Here is a 20,830-nt window from a genome sequence, read left to right as displayed (position 1 = left end):
AGAATTGGATTTTTGTTAATCCTGTGCAAAAGGAAATAATAGAAAAAATATCTATTACCTTGAAAAAAAATGAAAGAGCCACTTGATTGAATTCATTCAGATGTGTATTTACATAGTTGTATTTTACGGGAAGGGGAGCTATGCTCGTGGTGTCCCGTCTTCATATCTCATTTTATCTAAACTATTTTTAAATTCATGTATTGTTTTTGCACACACCACTTTCTCATCTAACTTGTTCCAACTGTCTATTACTCTGTGAGGAAAGCTGTTCTTTTTCAGATCTCTTCTATAGCTGTCTTTCTTGATTTTCTTTCTGTGCCCTCTTGTATTTCTATCATCCCATTTTATCAGATTCTCTCTATCGAAAGGTGGGAAAGGTGTGGAGTGGAGGAGGTAGAATGTAGATTGAGAAAAGCGAGTAAATGCCTTGGTGGGTTAAAAAGTGTAATGAGGAATAGACATTTGGGAATGGATACTAAGTGGAGATTGTATGAAGGAGTGATTGTGCCAACAGCACTGTATGGGGCAGAAACATGGAACTGAAGAGAGGAGTTTGAATGTGTTTGAGATGAGGTGTCTGAGAAGTATGTTGGGGTTACTAGGCTGGATAGAGTGAGAAATGAGGAGGTGAGGAGGAGATAAGGGAGTTGGGAGATAGGGTTGATGAAAGAGTATTGGGATGGTTTGGACACATGGAAAGAATGAGTGAAGAAAGACTAGTAAAAGAGGTATGGAAGGCAGATGTGGAGGGAGTGAACATGAGGGGGCAACCTAGGATGAGATGGATGGATGGGGTGAAAGGGGCTTTAGGGAAGAGGGGAATGTCTGTTGAGGAAGGACGAGAGAGGACAAAAGATGGATGCATGGAGAATGGTTGTATATGGATGATGTGATGCATGAGGTGGAGTGGGTGGGGGGATGGGGGGTGAGGTAATATGTGGGAGAAAAATTTGGTGCAGCCTTTTCTGCATGGGGGTATGGAGAGGGGAGGTCGTCGATTTAATGAAGCAGCCTTGCTGTGGATGTGCTGTGTCTTGCGACACTGCCTCTGACCCAGGGCAGTGGACAAGATGCAGGGATGACCCGTCATCCAGGAGGTGCCAAGGTAAAAGGGGTGGAGGGAAGTGGAGTGTATTAGGAATGGAATGGGTGGGAATGGTTTTTATGCCTTTTTCTTTTTGGCTACCCCCTGTGTAAGGGGGGAAAAGCCTTTGGTATATGTAAGTATACTTCAAATGAATTTGCACAGTACTTTACTGACAAAGGTATCCATCATGAGTACACTAAAAAATATAGATATATAGCAAAATGGTGTCAGTAAGAGAATGAACCAGATATTATTGGAGCTAGTTCAAATCATGCCAGAAGACTTGACTTGCTTGTGACTAATAAATTTTGAGCAGAGGCTGCATGTTGCTTGAAAGCAAAAGTCCTACAAGGGCACTTTAAGGTATGGCACTACACCCAGGGCCCTCACATGGATGGGGGGGGCATATGCCCAGGGGTGGCACATTTGGGGGGGGAGCAATTCTAGTCTGGACCTTCCGCCCACTAGGCTGATAAATTAATTATAAAAAAATGTCAAGGGAGCCCTGAATATTTTACTGTAATATATGAATTTCGCATTAGAATCAACAGAATATGAAATATTATTCCCTTATCCTTTCTGTTTCAGATGAAATATCTGAAGTATGATAGGAGTTACTAGACTAGGTAGAGTGAGAAATGAGGAGGAGAATAAGGTTGGAAAGGAAGCTGGGAGATAGGGTTGATGAAAAAGTATTAGGATGGTTGGGACACATGGAAAGAATGTGTGAAGGAAGATTAGTAAAAGAGGTATGGAAGGCAGAGGTGGAAAAAGTGAATATGGGGGGGGCATCCTAGGATAAGATGGATGGATGGGGTGAAAGGGGCATTACAAAAGAGGAATGTCTGTTGAGGAAGGACAGAAGATAGGGGTGAATAGAAAAGAATCGTGTATGGATGATGCTGTGATGCATGAAGGGGAGTGGGTGGGGGATGGGGGGTGAGGAAGTATATATGAGAAAAAAATTGACGCAGCCCAAAGGGATTTCTCCCCATCTCCTTTTCTGCATGAGGGGACGGAGAGGTGGGGTCGCCAAATTTATGAAGCGTCCTTGCTGTGTCTTGCAACACTGCTTCTGACCCTGGGCAGTGGACAGGATGCAGGGATGACCTGTCATCCAGGAGGTGCCAAGATAAGAGGGAGGGTGGAGTGTGTGGGAAATGGAATGGGTGGTAGTGGTTTCTATACCTTTTTGTTTTAGGCTACCCCCTGTGTAAGGGGGAAAAAGTCTTTGGTATATGTGTCTGTATCCTTTCTGCAATAGGGACATTAGATACAATTTTTAAAATCCGTTTAATTACTACACAAGCCAATGGCTAAAACAGGCTGTAATGGATGGTGGTGATGGGGAGGGGGGTCACTGCCCCAGGGTGTCACGTTGAGATGTAAGGGCTCTGACTACCCCATGCTTTTGTAGCAAAAAAACAAATGTTGAGCTATTAAGAAATTTTGTGTTTGTGGTGCACATGTTCCCCAAAAAGAAAGAAAAGTTTGATTAGAAATTCATAAAGTTTATTTCTTTGGCATGGTTCTGATGTAAAAGTTGATCAGTTGTGTGGCTCAGAAAAAGAAAAATACCTTAAAGTTGTGATGTTATTTTTTATGAAATTAAGCATGGAATTCAGAACAAAGACTGAATCTGAAACTCCAACAATTGACATAGTGATACCTTGAGATACGAAATTAATTCGTTACGTGACCGCCGTCGTATGTAAAAAAAAATCGTATCTTAAAACAATTATTTCCATTTAAATTAATGGAAATAGAATTATAGTCTGTTCCAGATATACGATGTTACCCCAAAACAAACTTAAATAACACAAAACAAGCACAATTTATGGATAAATACATGAGTAATAACACATACAATGACAGAATAATAAATAACAATGATAAATATAATCATATACCTCGGAGACAGGTGATAGCGACGAATGGAGGTGTGAGCCATGGGGATGGAGGGAGAGATGTCAACTAGAGCTAGCGTACGACGCGCACACACGCACAGTGGGTAACGATAAACACACAATTAAACATTATAAACACACACAATACAAATGAAATGATAATAACTTAGATTTTATTTATTTTCTATATGATTAAAAACAATGCTAAACTATATATGGATTTTTTCAATTTATTATTATTGGGAGCGGGGGGGTTCAATTTAATTATTCATTATCACTTTCACGTCTGGCGAAAAGTCTGCCACCTATCGCTGGCGTCCAAATGCCCCGACAAGGGTAAGCGCCGCCCCGGAGCGAGTCGAAAAGTGCGCCCTCCCCCCCCCACACACCACCACTACCACCACCTTCCATTTGCTGATGGTCACTAGCACGATTCACATGTAAAATTCGTCGACAAAACAATGTTTATACACACATCATTCATAAATACAACTCATGATAAATAAATCATGCTAAGTACAGTAGGGGGAATTTGTTTTACCTTCTCGCCAAAAGAGCCACCCCTTGCCGGGGCCCTGCTGGCGTTTCAAATTATCGCGCATCACCACGTATCTCAAAATTTTCGTCGTATGTTAGGGCGTTCGAATAAGAAAAAAAAAATACATCGTATCTCAAAATTTTCATATGCTAGGGCGATCGTATCTCAATGTATCACTGTATTTCATTCAGATGAGTGTTTCAGAAAATTGAGTCTGAACCTACTGCAAGGCGTTCTAAGAGATACGAGTATATATGGTGAATGGATTTCCATTGCTCATGGTAAGACAACTGAACCCACATCAGTCACAAAAGCATTTATGGGTGATTAAAAGGAGTGTTGGTCAAATGCAATGAAACAGGAAAGGAGTCCAATATATGAGAATGATGTGAAAAAGTTAGTTGAACTTCCTGAAGGTAAAAGAGTATAGTATATGGGTGTTCAAAAGGAAAATGTCAGATGATGGTCCAATTGAGTGTTACAAAGGATTACAAAAGCGGAGCATGCCGACAGGAGACCTTTTGGTCCATAACTAATTCGGATGCGAAAAATATAATAAATAAAAAAGTAAATAAAAATTATAATACATAATAAATAAAATAAATGCAAAGGTATAATTGAATAATAAAAGGTCAATAGTAAATAATAATAAACTGACAGACAACTAACAATAAATGAAAAGCAAATAATAATAAACAGACAAATTAGGTTCGTCTTGTAGCACAGCACAAGGCTGTTTATAAAGATTTGGTGTAGATTGTGATGAAAGTTATCATACGATTTTCTGTTTAGATTAAATATAAACCTTGGCAAAAATGATAGTGGAGTACTTGTTTTCTTAGATGAGCCTAGGTTTCGCATGTCAGAGAAAACTTACCAATGGCTGCCCATCCATGTCATAGGGGATACAAATACCACTGCGCTGTTTCTGGGTAGGCAGTAAAACGGACACTAGACAAGAGTACCTAACCCTTGCAGCAAGACTCATCTTCTCAACATCAGGGTCCCTGATGTAACACACCTGCCTCTAAAGGCCCCATCACATTACATGTCAAATTATGGGGAACTAGCCCTGGCATTCCCCGCAACAAACTCAAATTGAGGCATGCAAGGTACTTGTGCCACTGTCCTCCCAGCAGTGGTGGATTGGTGATGTGCAACAGAGGACCCACCAAACCACTTCTCTCATGTCACAGAAGTTGCAGCTGTACTGGCATTATGAGGATGTTATTCAACTAATAGAATTGTGCTAGAATAACGTGTGTCTGTGGCAAGTGAAACATCACCTATATAAATACAGAAATGCCAGGGATGGACTGAGTGGCGTGCATCATTCACCCACGGCAATAAGTCACCGTTTGAACACAGGACAGTGAATATATGAATGCCTTTCACCCCCACGCCAGGCCACCCAAGCTCAAAAGGCAGTATGACATAGCCTTAAGGAATCCTCCTCAGTAGGATCCCATTCAAAGTTCACCTACAACACATCTGTCTCAAAGAAATCATGCACAAAAAAGACAACAGAAATTGCCACTGGGATTAAAAAAATCAACTACACTGAAAAGGATCACGAAGGGTGGTCATAATATTTGTTATTGTTGTTTTTAGATATTTAGTTTTACATACATGCTACAGATTTATACATACATACATACATATACCAAGGCTTTTCCCCCCTTACAAGGGAGGTAGCCAAAAAGGAAAAGGCATAAAATCATTCCCACCCATTCCATCCCTGAATACACTCCACACCCCTCCACCCTCCCTCTTATCTTAGCACCTCCTGGATGACGGGTCATCCCTGCACCTTGTCCACTGCCCTGGGTCAGAAGCAGTGTCTCAAGACACAGCACATCCACAGCAAGGCCGCTTCATTAAATTGGCGACCCCCTCTCCGTCCCCCCATTGCATAAAAGTAGAAGACGGGGAGAAATCCCCTCGGGCTGCGTCAAATTTTGCTCACACAAACTACCTCACCCCCCATCCCCCCGTCCATTCCACCTTATGCATCACAACATCATCCATATACAACCATTTTCCATTCACCCCTATCTTCTGTCCTCTCCCATCCTTCCTCAACAGACATTCCCCTCTTCCCTAAAGCCCCCTTTACCCCATCCATCCACCTCATCCTAGGACGTCCCCTCATCTTCACTCCCTCCACATCTGCCTTCCATACCTCCTTTACTAGTATTTCTTCACTCATTCTTTCCATGTGTCCAAACCATCCTAATACTCTTACATCAACCCTATCTCCCAACTCCCTTTCCACCCCCGTTCTTCTCCTCACCTCCTCATTTCTCACTCTATCTAGCCTAGTAACCCCCATCATACTTCTCAGACACCTCATCTCACACATTCAAACTCCTCTCTTCCTCTCTTATGTTCCGTGTTTCTGCCCCATACAGTGCTGTTGGCACAATCACTCCTTCATACAGTCTCCTCTTAGCATCCATTCCCAAATGTCTATTCCTCATTACACTCTTCAATCCACCAAGGCATTTACTCGCCTCTCTCAATCTACATTCTACCTCCACCATCACTCCACCTTTTCCTGCCACATTTGCACCCAAGTATCTAAAACTATCCACTTCCTCCAGTTGCTCTCCCTTAATGCTCACTTCCAGTCTACTGCCACTTTCACCCCTTGTACATCTCATCACCTTACTTTTACCCACATTTATCTTTAGCTTTCTTCTATCACATACTCTCCCAAACTCTGTCACCAACTTCCTCAGTCCCTCCTCCGATCCTGCCACAAGCGCAGTGTCGTCAGCAAACAACAGCTGGCTCACCTCCCACTTTTCTCCATTTTCTTTAACCATCTCCAATCCCTGACCCACTACCCTTGCATTTACCTCTCGCACTAGCCCATCCATGTATAGGTTGACAGCCACGGCGACATAACGCATCCTTGACGAAGTCCCACCTTTACCTCGAACCACTCACTCTCTCCATTTCTAATCCTGACACAAGCTCTACTACTCTCATAAAAAATCTTGACAGCTCCTAGAAGCTTTCCTCCTATCCCATATATCTGCATAACCTCCCACAGTGCCTTTCTGTCTACCCTATCGTAAGCCTTTTCCAGATCCATAAAAGCCCAAAAAAATCCTTCCCCTTTCCTATAGCTTTCTCACATATCTGTCTTACCACAAAGATCTGATCTACACAACCTCTACCCATCCTAAAGCCACACTGTTCCTCACCAATTACTCCCTCTGTTCCTCTCCTAATCCTCTCAATCAAGATCCTCCCATAAGCCTTCCCAACTACACTTAACAAGCTAATCCCTCTCAAACTACTACATTCACACTTGTCCCCTTTTCCCTTGTAAAATGGAACTATACAGGCACTCCTCCAGTCCTCCAGCACTCTACCCTCTCTCCAGCAAACATTAAATAACCTCACCAGCCAGTCCACTATCACTGTACCTCCTTTTTTTAGACATTCTGCATGGCATCCATCCAGACCAGGTGCCTTACCTGCTCTCATCATCTTAACAACTGCCTTCACCTCATCCTTCCTTATTTCTCCTCCATTTTCCTCACCCATCACTCTCATTTTCTTAGCATTTCCCACTGCAACTATCTTTCCCTCCCTATCCTCCTTCACATTAAGCAACTCCCTAAAATATTCTGCCCATCTTCCCCTTACTGCCTTCTCTTCCATTACCATCTCTCCATCTGTACCTTATACCTTTTCTTCTCTACTTGATTCGCCTCCTCTTCCTCTCTTAATTTCTTTCCAAAACATCTTTTTATTACTTTCAAAATTTTCTGTCATACTCCTACCCCATTTCACATCTGCTCTCCTCTTTGCCTCCTTTACCTTTTGCTTTACTTCTCTTTTCTTTTCTTTGTACCTCTCATATGACTCCCTCGTCCTATTTTGTAACCAATCTGTGAAAGCTCGCTTCTTCTCTTCTACAACCTTCTTTGTTTCTTCATCCCACCATTCACTACCCTTCCTTCTATTTCCTCCTGTCCTTCTTGTTCCACACACCATCCTTGCACACTTTGTGACTCCCTCCTTGAACCATCCCCATTCCTCCTCCACACCTAGCTCTACTCTATCCTTCACACCCTCCCACTCCTCCTTCAGCTTATTCTTGTACTCCTTCTCCTTTTCATTTTCATTTATATGTATATATATTGTTAGGCACTTGTCCAACGCCTCATCACAGCACCACCAATTGCCCAGGGAACGCACCTGCATCTCCGTCCCCAACCGCCTGGCGCCCTGAAGTCCCCAAGGACAAGCGATCGTCAACGCCCGGCCTCGTCGGGTCGGACAAATCGTGTCTCCTGGGAACGCACATTAAGTCCCAGCCAGGTCGGCGGCCTGGGAACATCCCTGTATCTGGCTTCCCAGTGTCGTCGACATTTCCCCCTAGCGACTACTTAGAGCGTAGGTCATGACCTGACCCGGTATAAAACCTGGACGGAAATCACCGAAGAGACAAACCACCTTGGGGCACCACTTGACGAGTATCGCCGTCTCCCCCCCTTCCCTGTCGCTACCAGAGCGAGCCATTACCATTTTCTTGGTGCCCAACTTTAAAATAAAAACTGTGTTTCCCCATCAGTGTTTGCATTCCAGCTAGGCCCATACCCCCTACGTCCTAATATTTGGCTGCCCAACGTTTGATGCCCCGATCCCCAGCTCTACCGAGCTGCCGCCGCTTGTCTACCAGCTCGACTGCAGCCGCTCGCCTGCCAGTTCGACTACCCGAGGCTTGCTACCCAGTGACAAACGAACCACCACCTGCTACTGCCCCTCCAATCTACTGGCCAACTCCACCCCCGCCTTCAAGTTCCGGCCTCCTCATATCCAGGACGAGGACAGCTACCTTGATGATTTTTGTCAATGTTCCACGCGACTTTACCTCCAGCCTCGACTTCCGTGGGGGCATGTTAGGCAGTAGTTAGACGCCTCACTACAGCACCACCAATTTCCCTGGGAACGCACCTTCATCTCCATCCCGAACTGCTCAACACCCTGAAGTCCCCAGGGACAAGCGATCATGAAAACCCGGCTTCGTTGTGTCGGACAAATAGAGTCTCCTGGGAAAGTACGTGCAGTCACAGCAAGGTCGGTGTCCATGGAAAGTCTCTGCATCTGGCTTCCCAGCGGCGTCGACACTCCACCCTATCGGCCAATTAGAGCGAATATCATGACCTGACTCGGTATAAAAGCTGGACGGAAACCATAGAAGAGGCAGACCGAGCCACCACCACTATATTATTTAATAGACTAGAGCTGTGAGCGTCTCCATGTTGACCCACTCACACATTCAACGGAGATCACAAAGTTCCGCTCCTCGACTCCGGTAAAGCTAAATGACTAGCAACCTTGATTGCCAACTCCCGACGCAGGCCATGGTCCATGCAGGAGACATTCTAACGGAGACAAAGCCCTTTCCACAGTCTGAAGCATTCGCACGGAAGCCCAGCTGCTGGGATACGTGGTAGATAGAAGTACCCCCTCACTTCGTACGAACAGACTTTCAGCGCCGTCGAGAACTCGAGTCAAGGCAACACATTCCTGCTTTCATTCCAGCACCTAGACTCCTACCTCCTCCACCACGCGCCATCACCCCGGAAAACGAGAAGCTAGACAGCTTCTTGGGAAGGTTCGACCCGTACGTCTAAAGCGCGGGCCACGGCCAGACGGTCTCGCTAGCTTGCCTTCTCTTATCCTAACAGCATAGGACTTCAAAGGACAAAATAGAACAGATGGAGACGAAACCCGTTGTTTGCTTTCTTATCAATAAGGGGGCTTTCACTTTTCACCTTCTCTCATTCTCTCTCTCTCTTTTTTTTAACTAGCAAAGAGTTAAGTACATTAGGGAGTTTCACGGCCTGTTCAGGTAATAATTTGGTTTCCTGAAGCATATAATCTTGTAGTTTCCTACATCGTTTTCTGGGTTCCATAGTTTATCCTATTTGATTAACAGGTTGCAGTATATTATTGTACCGAGTTTGTAGTAGTAGTATATGGCTGGTGTGAGGGTGTGGCATTGTTCTATGATGGGTGATTGGTATGCTGTGGCCTATTCCCTCCTGCATATTCTCACACCATTCTGTCAGGAGCGTTCGAGATCAGGTCCTTGATTCGTTTCGAGGTTCTCCTTGAACGAGTTCGTCTACATTTTTTTAAACTAGGAAATAGTTCAGAGTAGTTAAGGGGAGAGACATTATGAAAGGAAAGACAGGAGGAAAGAACAGACGGGGACGATACCCAACTTTTTTTTTTTTTTTTTTTACATTTTCGATACGATAACGCCTACGTAGGCGTCATAAGATGCGAGTGGATATACGAGGATGTCGGTGTCTTATATTTATTTTGTAGTTGTAGCTGAGTGACCCTCGAATTTTGTGAACTGCCTTGCTCACGTTTTCAGTGTTTATTATTACTCAGAGTGAAGGAGAATGAATAAATCAACAGCGATCAACTTCATATTTTATAACGCGAATAGTGTGATGCATCGAGTAAAAGCAGCAACGACTGCAACAGCACTGTTGGAGAGAGGCCAAACGCATAGTATGGGATCCAATATATTTGACGTTTCGCCCGGCGAAACGTCAAATATATTGGATCCTATACTCTGCGTTTGGCCTCTCTCCTACAGTGTGATGCATCGTACATTAGGCATCTGATGCTGCGCGCGAGCATTTGACTTGTATTGAAGAGGTTGATAAAAGGGTTTCACCTTTTTCGTTCTGAATTCTGAATTCCTAGGAAAGAACAACCGCTTGCGCGGGATCGGTTTTTGTGGGAGGGGAAGAATGTCTGTAAGAAAATGAAAAGATAGTAGTGTATAAAAGAGGGCTATTGCCACCGGGCGAATTAGCGACCGATTAGGGGCTGCTGGTGGTCGTGGCTCGGGAGAAATGGACTGGGAGCTTGGACGGCGGTGCCGACGCCGGGATTAGGATCACCAAAAGTTTAGAAAATGGTAGGAGGCGTAGTAGTAGAGAAAGGTGGAAAAACGGGAAAATCTTTAGTGGGAGGTAAACTGAAATGAGAAGATGAAGTATAAGAGTAAGTTAGATAGGAAGCGAATTTTAGTCGAAGAAAAAGTAAGTGTAGATGTTTGTGCGTGGGTCGTGGCTATGTTCGTGAGAGGGGGTGTGTATGTATCTTACGGGAAGCGAGTAGAGTTCACTTCCCGTGTGTAGAGCGCGTTCCTGATAAGCCACAGGAGGGGCCTGAGTAGCCTGCTTTTCCCCAGGTTGGGTTTGAGGGTCTGTAGAGTGGATTCAGTGGCGGTGCGAGGGGGGGGGGGGCAGGCGGGCGGGTGTTGTATTATCTCTTTCCTTCCAATCACAACTCTGAAAGCAGAGAATTACGTGGTTGGGAATAGTATGTAAATGTCAGAAGTGTAAACTTTCTCGCCAGCGTTAGGTTGCGGGCCGGTTGGACAGAGAGGCGTCCCAATTCCTCTCCGTCGACCAGCCCGCGATTAGATGAGGGTTCCGAGTGAGAGTTGGGTTGGGCCTCTGCTAAGCCAGCGAGCAAGTGTGCGTGTGCCTCTTTTCTTCCAAGCACTACTTTGAAAACAGAGAATTACGTGACTTGGGAAATGTGTGTATTTGTATTGGTGTAAAACCGCCTGCCGACGTCAACGAAGAGGTCGGCCTGTGCCAGACCGCCAGCAGCAAAGGAGATATATCTCCTCGCCACCACCGTCCGGCGTAGATTCCTGGGCGTTTGTCGAGAGAGCTGGAGTGCAGAGACGTCCGACCTCTAGGAGCGGTGAGTTGATTCGTTCTTATGTATTAATACGAGGGATTTTATCGTCAGAATTCAGTATTGATGCCATAAATTATAGTTGTGTTTATACAAAATAATTATGTGTTAATTCATAAATATAAAATTTATTGTTTTTGTATAAACAAAAATATAATTGATTAATATATAAGTGTACGTAAAGGTTATTTAAAAAACATTTTCTATTTAAACAGGTTTTCATATGTATTGAGGGGTAACCATAATAAATTATTGGCATCCAGGTAGGACAGTGTTGATGTTGAGTCTTGGTGGTGTACTTAGCATGATAGGGGTATGAGATAGTGTTGCTACAATTGGGAGGAACTCTTGTAAGCTCATTTCTTCTGTTAAATGACCAGTGTAACCATTATGTTGTGTTACTGACAGTCTATGCCCATTTCTAAGATTGTATCCTTGATCTCAATGTGTTTTTGCTGTTTTTATTTGCTGTTATTGTTCTTGTGTGACCATTTGTATGTCAATATATTTTAATTGGATAAGGTCTTGGTTTACCATATTCCATATTTGTTAATTTGTAAATGGATGGTGGTGGTATGTCCATTTTAGGATCCCTTTTTTTATTTCGTTCATAATTTTCTCTGGGTGAGCTCCCTCATGTACCCTATTGGCTGTGGTACATATTTGAGGAAAAAATTTACCTTCCCATTCTTCCTGTGTTGTGGCCACTGCATTTCTAGCACAGTTGGTCATGTCCCATGTAGTGCTGCCCTAAAAAGCTAACTTTAGAATTGGCATAGGTTTGGTGTTGCAGGATCCATGTTGTGATGTCGATTCTGGCCTCTGCGTTGTAGTCATTTCTCTCATCTCCATGGTAGGAAGGATGAGTGGACCCCTAAATGGTGCATCAACATGGGGTGCTCCAATCAGCACCTCCATCACTTTAAGTATCTTTTGTGAGAGGACTTTTCCCTTTATCTCTAGTGTCTTTATGTTATTTTCCTGTAAGGTTTTCTTTAGTTAAACCTAATACCCTCCACCCCTTCCTTATCTTTCATTGTAAATTTTGTATTTATCTTCCTAGACATTATATAAAACTCTTAGTCCAACTCTTCTGTCAATCTATGGTTTTGTTTCCACTGACCTAAGAAGACTGTACCCCAGGCAGGAAGAAAGCCACAGGTAAATGCAGTATTGCTTCATCCATGTATGCATTGAACCCTGATGGAGCCCTGCATTCACCTTAAACCATTTATTCTTGCTATTTCCATTCCTCACACATCTTACTACTGAAAATTGCATCCAGATGACATCCCCTTTTTCACACACATGCAAAATGCTCCTCAAAACTTTCCAATCATCCCAATCATATGCTTCCTTAAGGTCCAAGAATGTCCAAAATACAGGATGGGGCAGAGAGAACAGACATTTTTAAAATGGCTATTACTCATCCCCAGGGAGAGACATATGTCAGACAGGTACCATTCGATCTATTGAACCTTAGCTTTTTTTCTTTTTTTTTTCAGGTGAAGCCATGGTATTGTGGACAATAGAGCATCATGTGTTTGCCTACGACAGTTACATGAAGAATAACGAGTCTGTCTCAACAGTTCAGCGTGAGTTCCGGCATCACTTCAACATTCACTGAAATGCAGCTGTTCCAACCCATAACACAATCTTATGTTCGGAGAATGCACTTCATACACTAGATAAACTAATGAATAAAAGACCAGTGGGGGCCCCACGAATGGTAAGGATCCTGGAAAATATGGAAAATGTCAGACAAACTTTGATGCAGAGTTCAATTCACTCTGCTCATACGCATTCAACTGAACTTGGTATCAGCATTCAATTGGTAAGGCATATTTTGCATGAAGACCCACATTTTCACCCCTACAAACTGGTCATTGGACAACAGCTGGAACCAAGACTGCACACATCAGATAGAAGCAATTTTTTAAGCAAATGACCTCATTTTGTTAATGCATGATGAAGCTCATTTTCATCTCAATGGCATGGTGAATAAACAGAACTGTTGTTACTGGTCTCTTGACAATCTGAGAGAACTGCACAAAAGACCAATGCACAGCCAAAAAGTGACAATCTGATGTGCTGTTGGAAAAACTGCCATCATTAGTCACTACTTTTTTGACAATAATGAAAATGATATTACTGTGACCTCTGAGTGCTATATTGAAATGATAAACACATTTTTTTGAGCTTGAATTACAACAAAAATATATGCATATCCAATGTGGGTGGTTTTAGCAGGATGGGATGACTGCCCACACAACTAGAGCATCAATGGCCATTCTTCGCCCTCTCTTTGGTGACTGCCTCATTTCCAAGTTTGCTGACACTCCTTGGCCCCTCAGTCCCCTGATTTGTCCTTCTGTGATTATTTCTTATGGGAACATTTCAAGGCACGAGCGTATGTGTATAGGCCCCGTGTACTGGATGATTTGAAGAAAGCTATTTGCATGAAGTCACCCAAATCAACAGAGCAATGCCAGGAAGGGGGGAAGCCAACTTCCAAGAACACCCTCAGAAATACACCAATAAAAACAGACACCACATAATGTTCACTTGAATGTGCCAAATGCTATTTCATTACGAACACATTGATTTCAATAAAATTTGTTTGCATCTACAATTTATGATTTTGTGAATTTTCCAAAAATGTCTTTTCTCTCTGCCCCACCCTGTACATCTTACCACCCACTAATTTCTTACACAACTTTCTAACTACAAATAATGTGCTTTATTCACATACCCTTTTCCACTTCTCAGTCTACACTTCTTTCCAATCATTCCATCTGTTCCACTCCTATCCTCTTAACACATTCATACACTTTAAAATCTACTTAACAAATTAATCCTAAATTACACATTCATACTTATAAGAATGTGAGAAAGGAGACTGCAAGAGACCATAAGGCCTTTAATGCTAGGTAGTTCCATCTCCATTACCATCCATCATCCCCATCCATAAAGATATCTAACCTTCTCTTAATGCATCCAATAGTTTCTCCATTCACTACATAGTTACTAAATATATTCCATTTGTTGGTAAACCAGTTCTTGCCTATTTCCTTCCTAAGTCTAAATTTGTCCAACTGTTCACCTCTATTAGATCAACCCACACTCCGCATCTCTCTAGAAAATGTAAATTAAGGTGCCAAAGCCTGACCTTGTAAGGTAAATTTCTGAGCCCATGTATCATTTTGGTTATTCTCCTCTGTACTGATTCTTGTGAATTTATATCCATTTAATATAACAGAGACCAAAATTGTGTTACATAGTCAAGGATGGGTCTAATGCCAGATAGTTTGAAAACTACCTCTGCACTTTTATTCGTAAACATCCAAACTATGAAACCTAGTGCTCTGTTAGCTCTATTCCTGGTGTTAATGCACCGTTTCCTGGATATAAGATCAGGACCCACAAGCATTCATAAGTCTCTCTTGCACTCAGTTTTCTCTAAAAAGTTGTTATCTAAGCTATATCTGCTTTCTGGGTTGTGTAAACCCATGTTTAACACACTGCACTTTGAGATAATAAAGTCCATTTGCCATTTCACCAACCATGTGAACAATCTGTTAAAATCTTTCTGCACTATCCTGATGTCTTCTCCTGATCTGATTTGGCATTCTATTTTAGCATTGTCCACAAACTTACTAACATCACAAATAATCTCAATATCCAAGTTGTTTATATAAATAATGAACAATAAGGAACCCACAACTGAGCCCTGGAGAACTCCACTAATAACACTACCCCATTTGGATTTTACACCATTAATGGTGACCCACTGTATTCTGTCACTGATCCCTTCCTCTTATACAGTTGGACTATACTTGCACTCCTTTGGCCAACCTGGACACCCTATTCCCTGTGACACACACTGAACTTCACCTACCACTCCATTCTGCATGACATCTATGTAATCCTGGTGCCTTACTCCCTTCTTCTTGACCAGACACACACAACCTTTCAAAACATCTTTTGGACATACTGTACTATATATAAAAAGTCATGTGAGTTTAAGGTCTTTCAAAATTATGCTAAAATAGTCTAGTGATATTTATTAAATTCAAATAAATCATTCTATTATATACAACCCCTGAATAATAAATTATAACTAAAACTATGCCTACATCATGTAGGTGATTTTTCATCTAAGGACTTCAAGTAAACTGGACGGGAGGAATGTTGTCGTTTTTTGTTGCCTTTACCCCAAGCTGCGGTAATGGTATTTGGGGGCATGTTCACAGGGCGAGGATAAGGAGTACCATAGTGAATGCCTGCAACAAAATTATGTTATTAATCAATCAATATTTTGCCCTGGTTCTCTGTTTTTTTTATATAGTTATAAAGTATTTCAACAAATTAAATAAAACATAATCATTACCCATTTCTAATCTTGCTTCTCCTTCTTGAATATGCTGCTTAATATTCTGCTCTCCACTGATGTTCTTGTTTGCTCGAAAGATTAATTTTGCTTCATTCAAGACATACTCACTTTCAGCAAATGTATCAGCAGGGTTCATTGCTTGCCATGACTTTCCTGTCCTTAGAATTTTTTTGTACAGTGAGAGAACCTGGCTACGTAAATTTATTGCCATCTTGATAACTATAATTTATATTTCTTCTGGAGTACAAAAAATATTTTTCTCTCTATAACTGATTGATATTCATTGTGGTTATACTGCAGACATTTTTCTGAATCTGAAGGAAAAGAGAAGAAAGGAATTAAAAATATTAAAAACATTTATGAAGAGATGTCAATTTATTACCCTGATTCTAACTTGCCATTCAATGAAGATATTTTGTTGATTTATGAAATTTTTGGCTTGAGGGCCAAGTGCTGGAGCCAGTAGGCCATTCAGCACAGAAGATATTTCGTGAAGTTGTCTGGAGTAGGTGAGTGTGGGACACTGGTATAATCTACAACAACCTACACCCAAAAGTTTCCACTTTTCTTCTGTCTGGAAGAAAGTATTTATTCCAGTATTTTCTTCAATTTCTTCCAGGTCATACATTTTTATTTATCTACCACTTACATATCCATTGAATGTTAACTGTAGTACATAATTCTCAAATGTACTTATGAGAAGCCCTTAAATGATCCTGGTCCCAATATTATTGATGGTCCCAGAATCATAAAATTGACAAACTGACAAAATTGACAAATTGAAAAAATTGACAAATATTTTTAGGCAAGTGTCACATTGGCAATTCTCAATATATTGACCTGAAATTTGTTATGCATAGAGAATGCATTCTTCTATTTCACAAAAATTCCATTTATTTCTTTTCCCACCTGTGCTTTCAGCCAAAAGCACAGTCAAACCTAGTTAAGATGAAAAAATCTGTGTTCAATATTTTGTCTCCTTACATGCCTATGTGTTATCATTCAAATAGGGATAATAGTTTTCAAGTTAGTTCTTTGCAACTTTGCAGACTACCGAAACATGTCTCTAGCTGGGTGAAGTTTATTAGACAGCTTTCTAGACATATGACTCTAGAAACAATTGTAGCATCAATAAACATATGAAATTTTCTGTATGAATCTGGCAAACTCTACTTCAGTTTAGGTATATCATACATACATATACCAAGGCTTTTTCCCCCTTACAAGGGAGGTAGCCAAAAAGGAAAAGGCATAAAATCATTCCCACCCATTCCATCCCTGAATACACTCCACACCCCTCCACCCTCCCTCTTAGCACCTCCTGGATGACAGGTCATCCCTGCATCTTGTCCACTGCCCTGGGTCAGAAGCAGTGTCGCAAGACACAGCACATCCACAGCAAGGCCGCTTCATTAAATCGGCGATCCCCCCTCTCCGTCCCCCCATGCAAAAAGGAGAAGACGGGGAGAAATCCCTTCAGGCTGCGTCAAAATTTGCTCACACATACTACCTCACCCCCCATCCCCCTGCCCATTCCACCTCATGCATCACATCATCATCTATATGCAACCATTCTCCATTCACCCCTGTCTTCTGTCCTCTCCCATCCTTCCTCAACAGACATTCCCATCTTCCCCAAAGCCCCCTTCACCCCATCCATCCACCTCATCCTAGGATGTCCCTTCATGTTCACTCCCTCCACATCTGCCTTCCATACCTCTTTTACTAGTCTTTCTTCATTCATTCTTTCCATGTGTCCAAACCATCCTAATACTCTTTCATCAACCCTATCTCCCAACCCCCTTTCCACCCCTGTTCTCCTCCTCCTCACCTCCTCATATATATCATACCTAATGAATTAATTAATTTAATTAATTAGATAATTAAATTAATTAAATAATTAAAATTAAATTAATTAAATACCATACCTAAATAACTGATCAAAAATAAACAAATTATGTGTAATTTTCTTCTACATAAAACAATTAAAAGTTACCTAACTTCATGTTTCCCTGTAGCCATATAATAACAAAAAACAAGCTTTGCAGCTTTGTCCACACCACACTCAGTTTGGAATGTATTGCCCCAAAATTTGAAAATATTCTCTCAAACAATCCAGATGATGCACAAGTAGTGCGCAAAGGCACCATTGCCTCAACAGCTGGGAGAGGAAAGAGAGCTGGCAAATAGAATCAAAGAATTTTGGGATGGTCTGAGTATATATATGGAATGAATGATGGAAGAGGAGCAAAGAGTATGGAAACATAAGCTGAATGAAATAAACAAATAAACATAAGGGACACACTGAAAATGAGTTAAATAGACAAAGGGTTTTAGATGCAAGAGAAATATATGTTGAGCTGGGAAGGGAAAGGGCAAGAGATACATGTAAATGGAGAGTGGTTGTGAAGAGATGGGAGTGACATGGCCAGAAAGGATTGCTTCTTGTCTGCTTTATAATTTTCTTGGGTGGATGAGGGGGGGTAAAGCAGATTCAGCTGTCAGGCACTGCTATGGTGCTGTGTCTCACTGCATTGCCTCTGACCCAAGACGGAGATGACCTTTCATCCATTGAGGTAAGATGGGAGGGACAACTATATATATATATATATGTATATATGTATATATATATATATATATATATATATATATATATATATATATATATATATGAGTGGAAGGGTGGTGAGTTAAACACAGAGAACAGTTGGAGTTTTATTCACTGACGTTTCGTCCTTACCAGGACATTCTCAAAGTACATACATTTTCAGAAAATTAACAGCTTATATAACCCATCCTTGCCGAGTTCCCCTCCCTCTATCATCCGTCCTCTACCCTTTTTCATGTGACTCCGACCATGTCACTTCTCCCTCCGTTCTCAATTGTCCTTTTTACCTCCTTGATAATCAGAGTACTTACCGCTCCTGCTAATTTTATAAACCCTTCCCTATGGTTGATGCAGGGGTGGGAAGTAATGTAGGCTGCCTCCACTATTTTTCTTTTCTCCACAAAGGTCTAGAGAAAAAGAAAAGAAAAATAGTGGAGGCAGCCTACATTACTTCCCACCCCTGCATCAACCATAGGGAAAGGTTTATAAAATTAGCAGGAGTGGTAAGTACTCTGATTATCAAGGAGGTAAAAAGGACAATTGAGAACGGAGGGAGAAGTGACATGGTCGGAGTCACATGAAAAAGGGTAGAGGACGGATGATAGAGGGAGGGGAACTCGGCAAGGATGGGTTATATAAGCTGTTAATTTTCTGAAAATGTATGTACTTTGAGAATGTCCTGGTAAGGACGAAACGTCAGTGAATAAAACTCCAACTGTTCTCTGTGTTTAACTCACCACCCTTCCACTCATTTGTCTTCCATTTTTCAACAATATATATATATATATATATATATATGAATATATATATATATATATATACATATATATATATATACACATATATATTTACAGTTTTATAAGTATGCAAGGAAATCACAATCATCAATGAGCATGTGATTAGAAATATTTACAGAAACCACTGGGAAATTAGATAAATGGTGAACAAATATTTTCAATTGTTTAAGACACCTTCAACATATCACCTTGAATAGAGGAAAACATTTTGTCATCATTTATCTAATTTCCATGTGGTTTCTGCAAATACGGTATATGTATATATACTGTATAAGGTATATGTCATATATTGTATATGATGTGCCACTCACTGTGACTACAGATGACAACATTAATAATTTTTAACAAATAACAATATTCAATGCACTCTTATATAACCTGACCTAACCTAAGGAATACCTTATCATGAAGAAGTGTCATTGAACTACAGTACACTTCACACTCCCTATTGTCATGAGGGATCAGAATTGGCAGCTGGAGGGTTTGCTATATGGTGAATGAAATATTTTATTACTTATAATGCTACTTCATTTCTGATTATTTTCTATTGAAAATGTATCAATACATTTCTTCAGGAAAAAATCTGACACCAACTTCCACCTGAGAACAATTAATAACATATTTTTAATAAGGCTGTTACCAGGGTATTTTATTCAGGTATTTCTCAACAAAAAAACTGATGACACTACTGATGACAATCTTATAAAACATTGGAAGACTTTGTGGAGAAGCATCGGTGTGAATCTCGAAGTAATATAATGAATTCTTGGAAGAATTATAATCAAGATTGGGTATATAATATTTCACTATGGTATTACAAGTTTTGGTAAGCCAGATTTTCCACTGTAATACTGTACAGTACTGTTGAGTAGGCCTTGTTACTTCATATATGTGATTCTTAACCCCCCACTACGATTACATCTGTTGCACATTCTATTCTGGTTAACCCTAAATTTGCTTCTATCCAAGTTGTATACGACTCTTCCTGGTTACTAAACTAGTTGCATCATACAGGATTACAGAAACACGCATTTCTGACATAACTTTATAATCTTATTCAAAGGGACACGAATGAAATCCACAAAGATGACACCAGAGTTGCTGGTCACTGTGAATATAATGACAATAAGGTTTACCACCCCACATACCGAAATGTCTCAAAAAAGATTAAATAAATATCTTCAAAAATACCTCGACTATAGTGTTATCCAAGAATTCGCATCCAGTGTTTACATTTTACACCACAGCGCAGTCAACTCTCATCTCACGTTTATGCGATTGTGTATGTTGTTTGTGTAACTTGTGTAGAATAAAAGTATAATGAGGACCACAATGGAAATAAGCTTACATGCCTTTTTGTGTTATCCTCGGCAACTGTAATTGTAATGTCGAACTATGTGTTCTTTTCATTATCTGAATTTCATGAATTTGATTTAATCAAATAAAATATAAATATATATACATATATGTATATACAGTATATATATATATATATATATAGATAGATAGATAGATAGATAGATAGATAGGTAGATAGATAGATACATAGATAGATAGATATCGGAGAAATAATATCAGAAGTACAGGAAGTCCGTATATTTCGACTACTATCTGTAGTCCTCTTCAGCTGAAGGATTACAAGAATATAGAGTACAGGTATAAATGAGGTAGGGGGAGTACAGAAAAGGGGGTGGGGAATAGCTGGGGGAGGGGACTCAGGTTACATGCCCTTGATGTGGTTG

At 41.0% G+C, this 20,830-nt stretch overlaps 1 protein-coding gene across 1 annotated transcript; it reads right to left on the bottom strand.

Annotated features, from left to right (window-relative positions):
* Window positions 1-15,341: 15,341 nt before the first annotated feature.
* Window positions 15,342-20,383, bottom strand: LOC143018012 (LYR motif-containing protein 1-like). Its single transcript, XM_076173051.1, has 3 exons — window positions 20,280-20,383; window positions 15,681-15,997; window positions 15,342-15,573 (listed from the first exon to the last, which is right to left on the bottom strand). The coding sequence occupies exons 2-3, from the start codon at window positions 15,892-15,894 to the stop codon at window positions 15,428-15,430; spliced, it is 360 nt and encodes a 119-aa protein (XP_076029166.1). The 5' UTR covers window positions 15,895-15,997; window positions 20,280-20,383; the 3' UTR covers window positions 15,342-15,427.
* Window positions 20,384-20,830: the final 447 nt, after the last annotated feature.

Source organism: Oratosquilla oratoria, chromosome 33 (genome assembly GCF_046742065.1).
Source record: "Oratosquilla oratoria isolate Oo_2021 chromosome 33, ASM4674206v1, whole genome shotgun sequence".
NCBI classification, from domain to species: Eukaryota; Metazoa; Arthropoda; class Malacostraca; order Stomatopoda; family Squillidae; genus Oratosquilla; species Oratosquilla oratoria.
Note: the sequence above shows the minus strand (reverse complement) of the source record. Positions and strands in the feature narration are given on the sequence as shown.

Bases quoted from the DNA above. Each gene is read 5' to 3' on its own strand.
- LOC143018012 (XM_076173051.1), bottom strand. From the start codon at position 15,894: ATGGCAATAAATTTACGTAGCCAGGTTCTCTCACTGTACAAAAAAATT. The intron at 15,574-15,680 runs GTAATGATTATG...ATTTTGTTGCAG, and splicing joins AGAAGCAAGATTAGAAATGG to GCATTCACTATGGTACTCCT.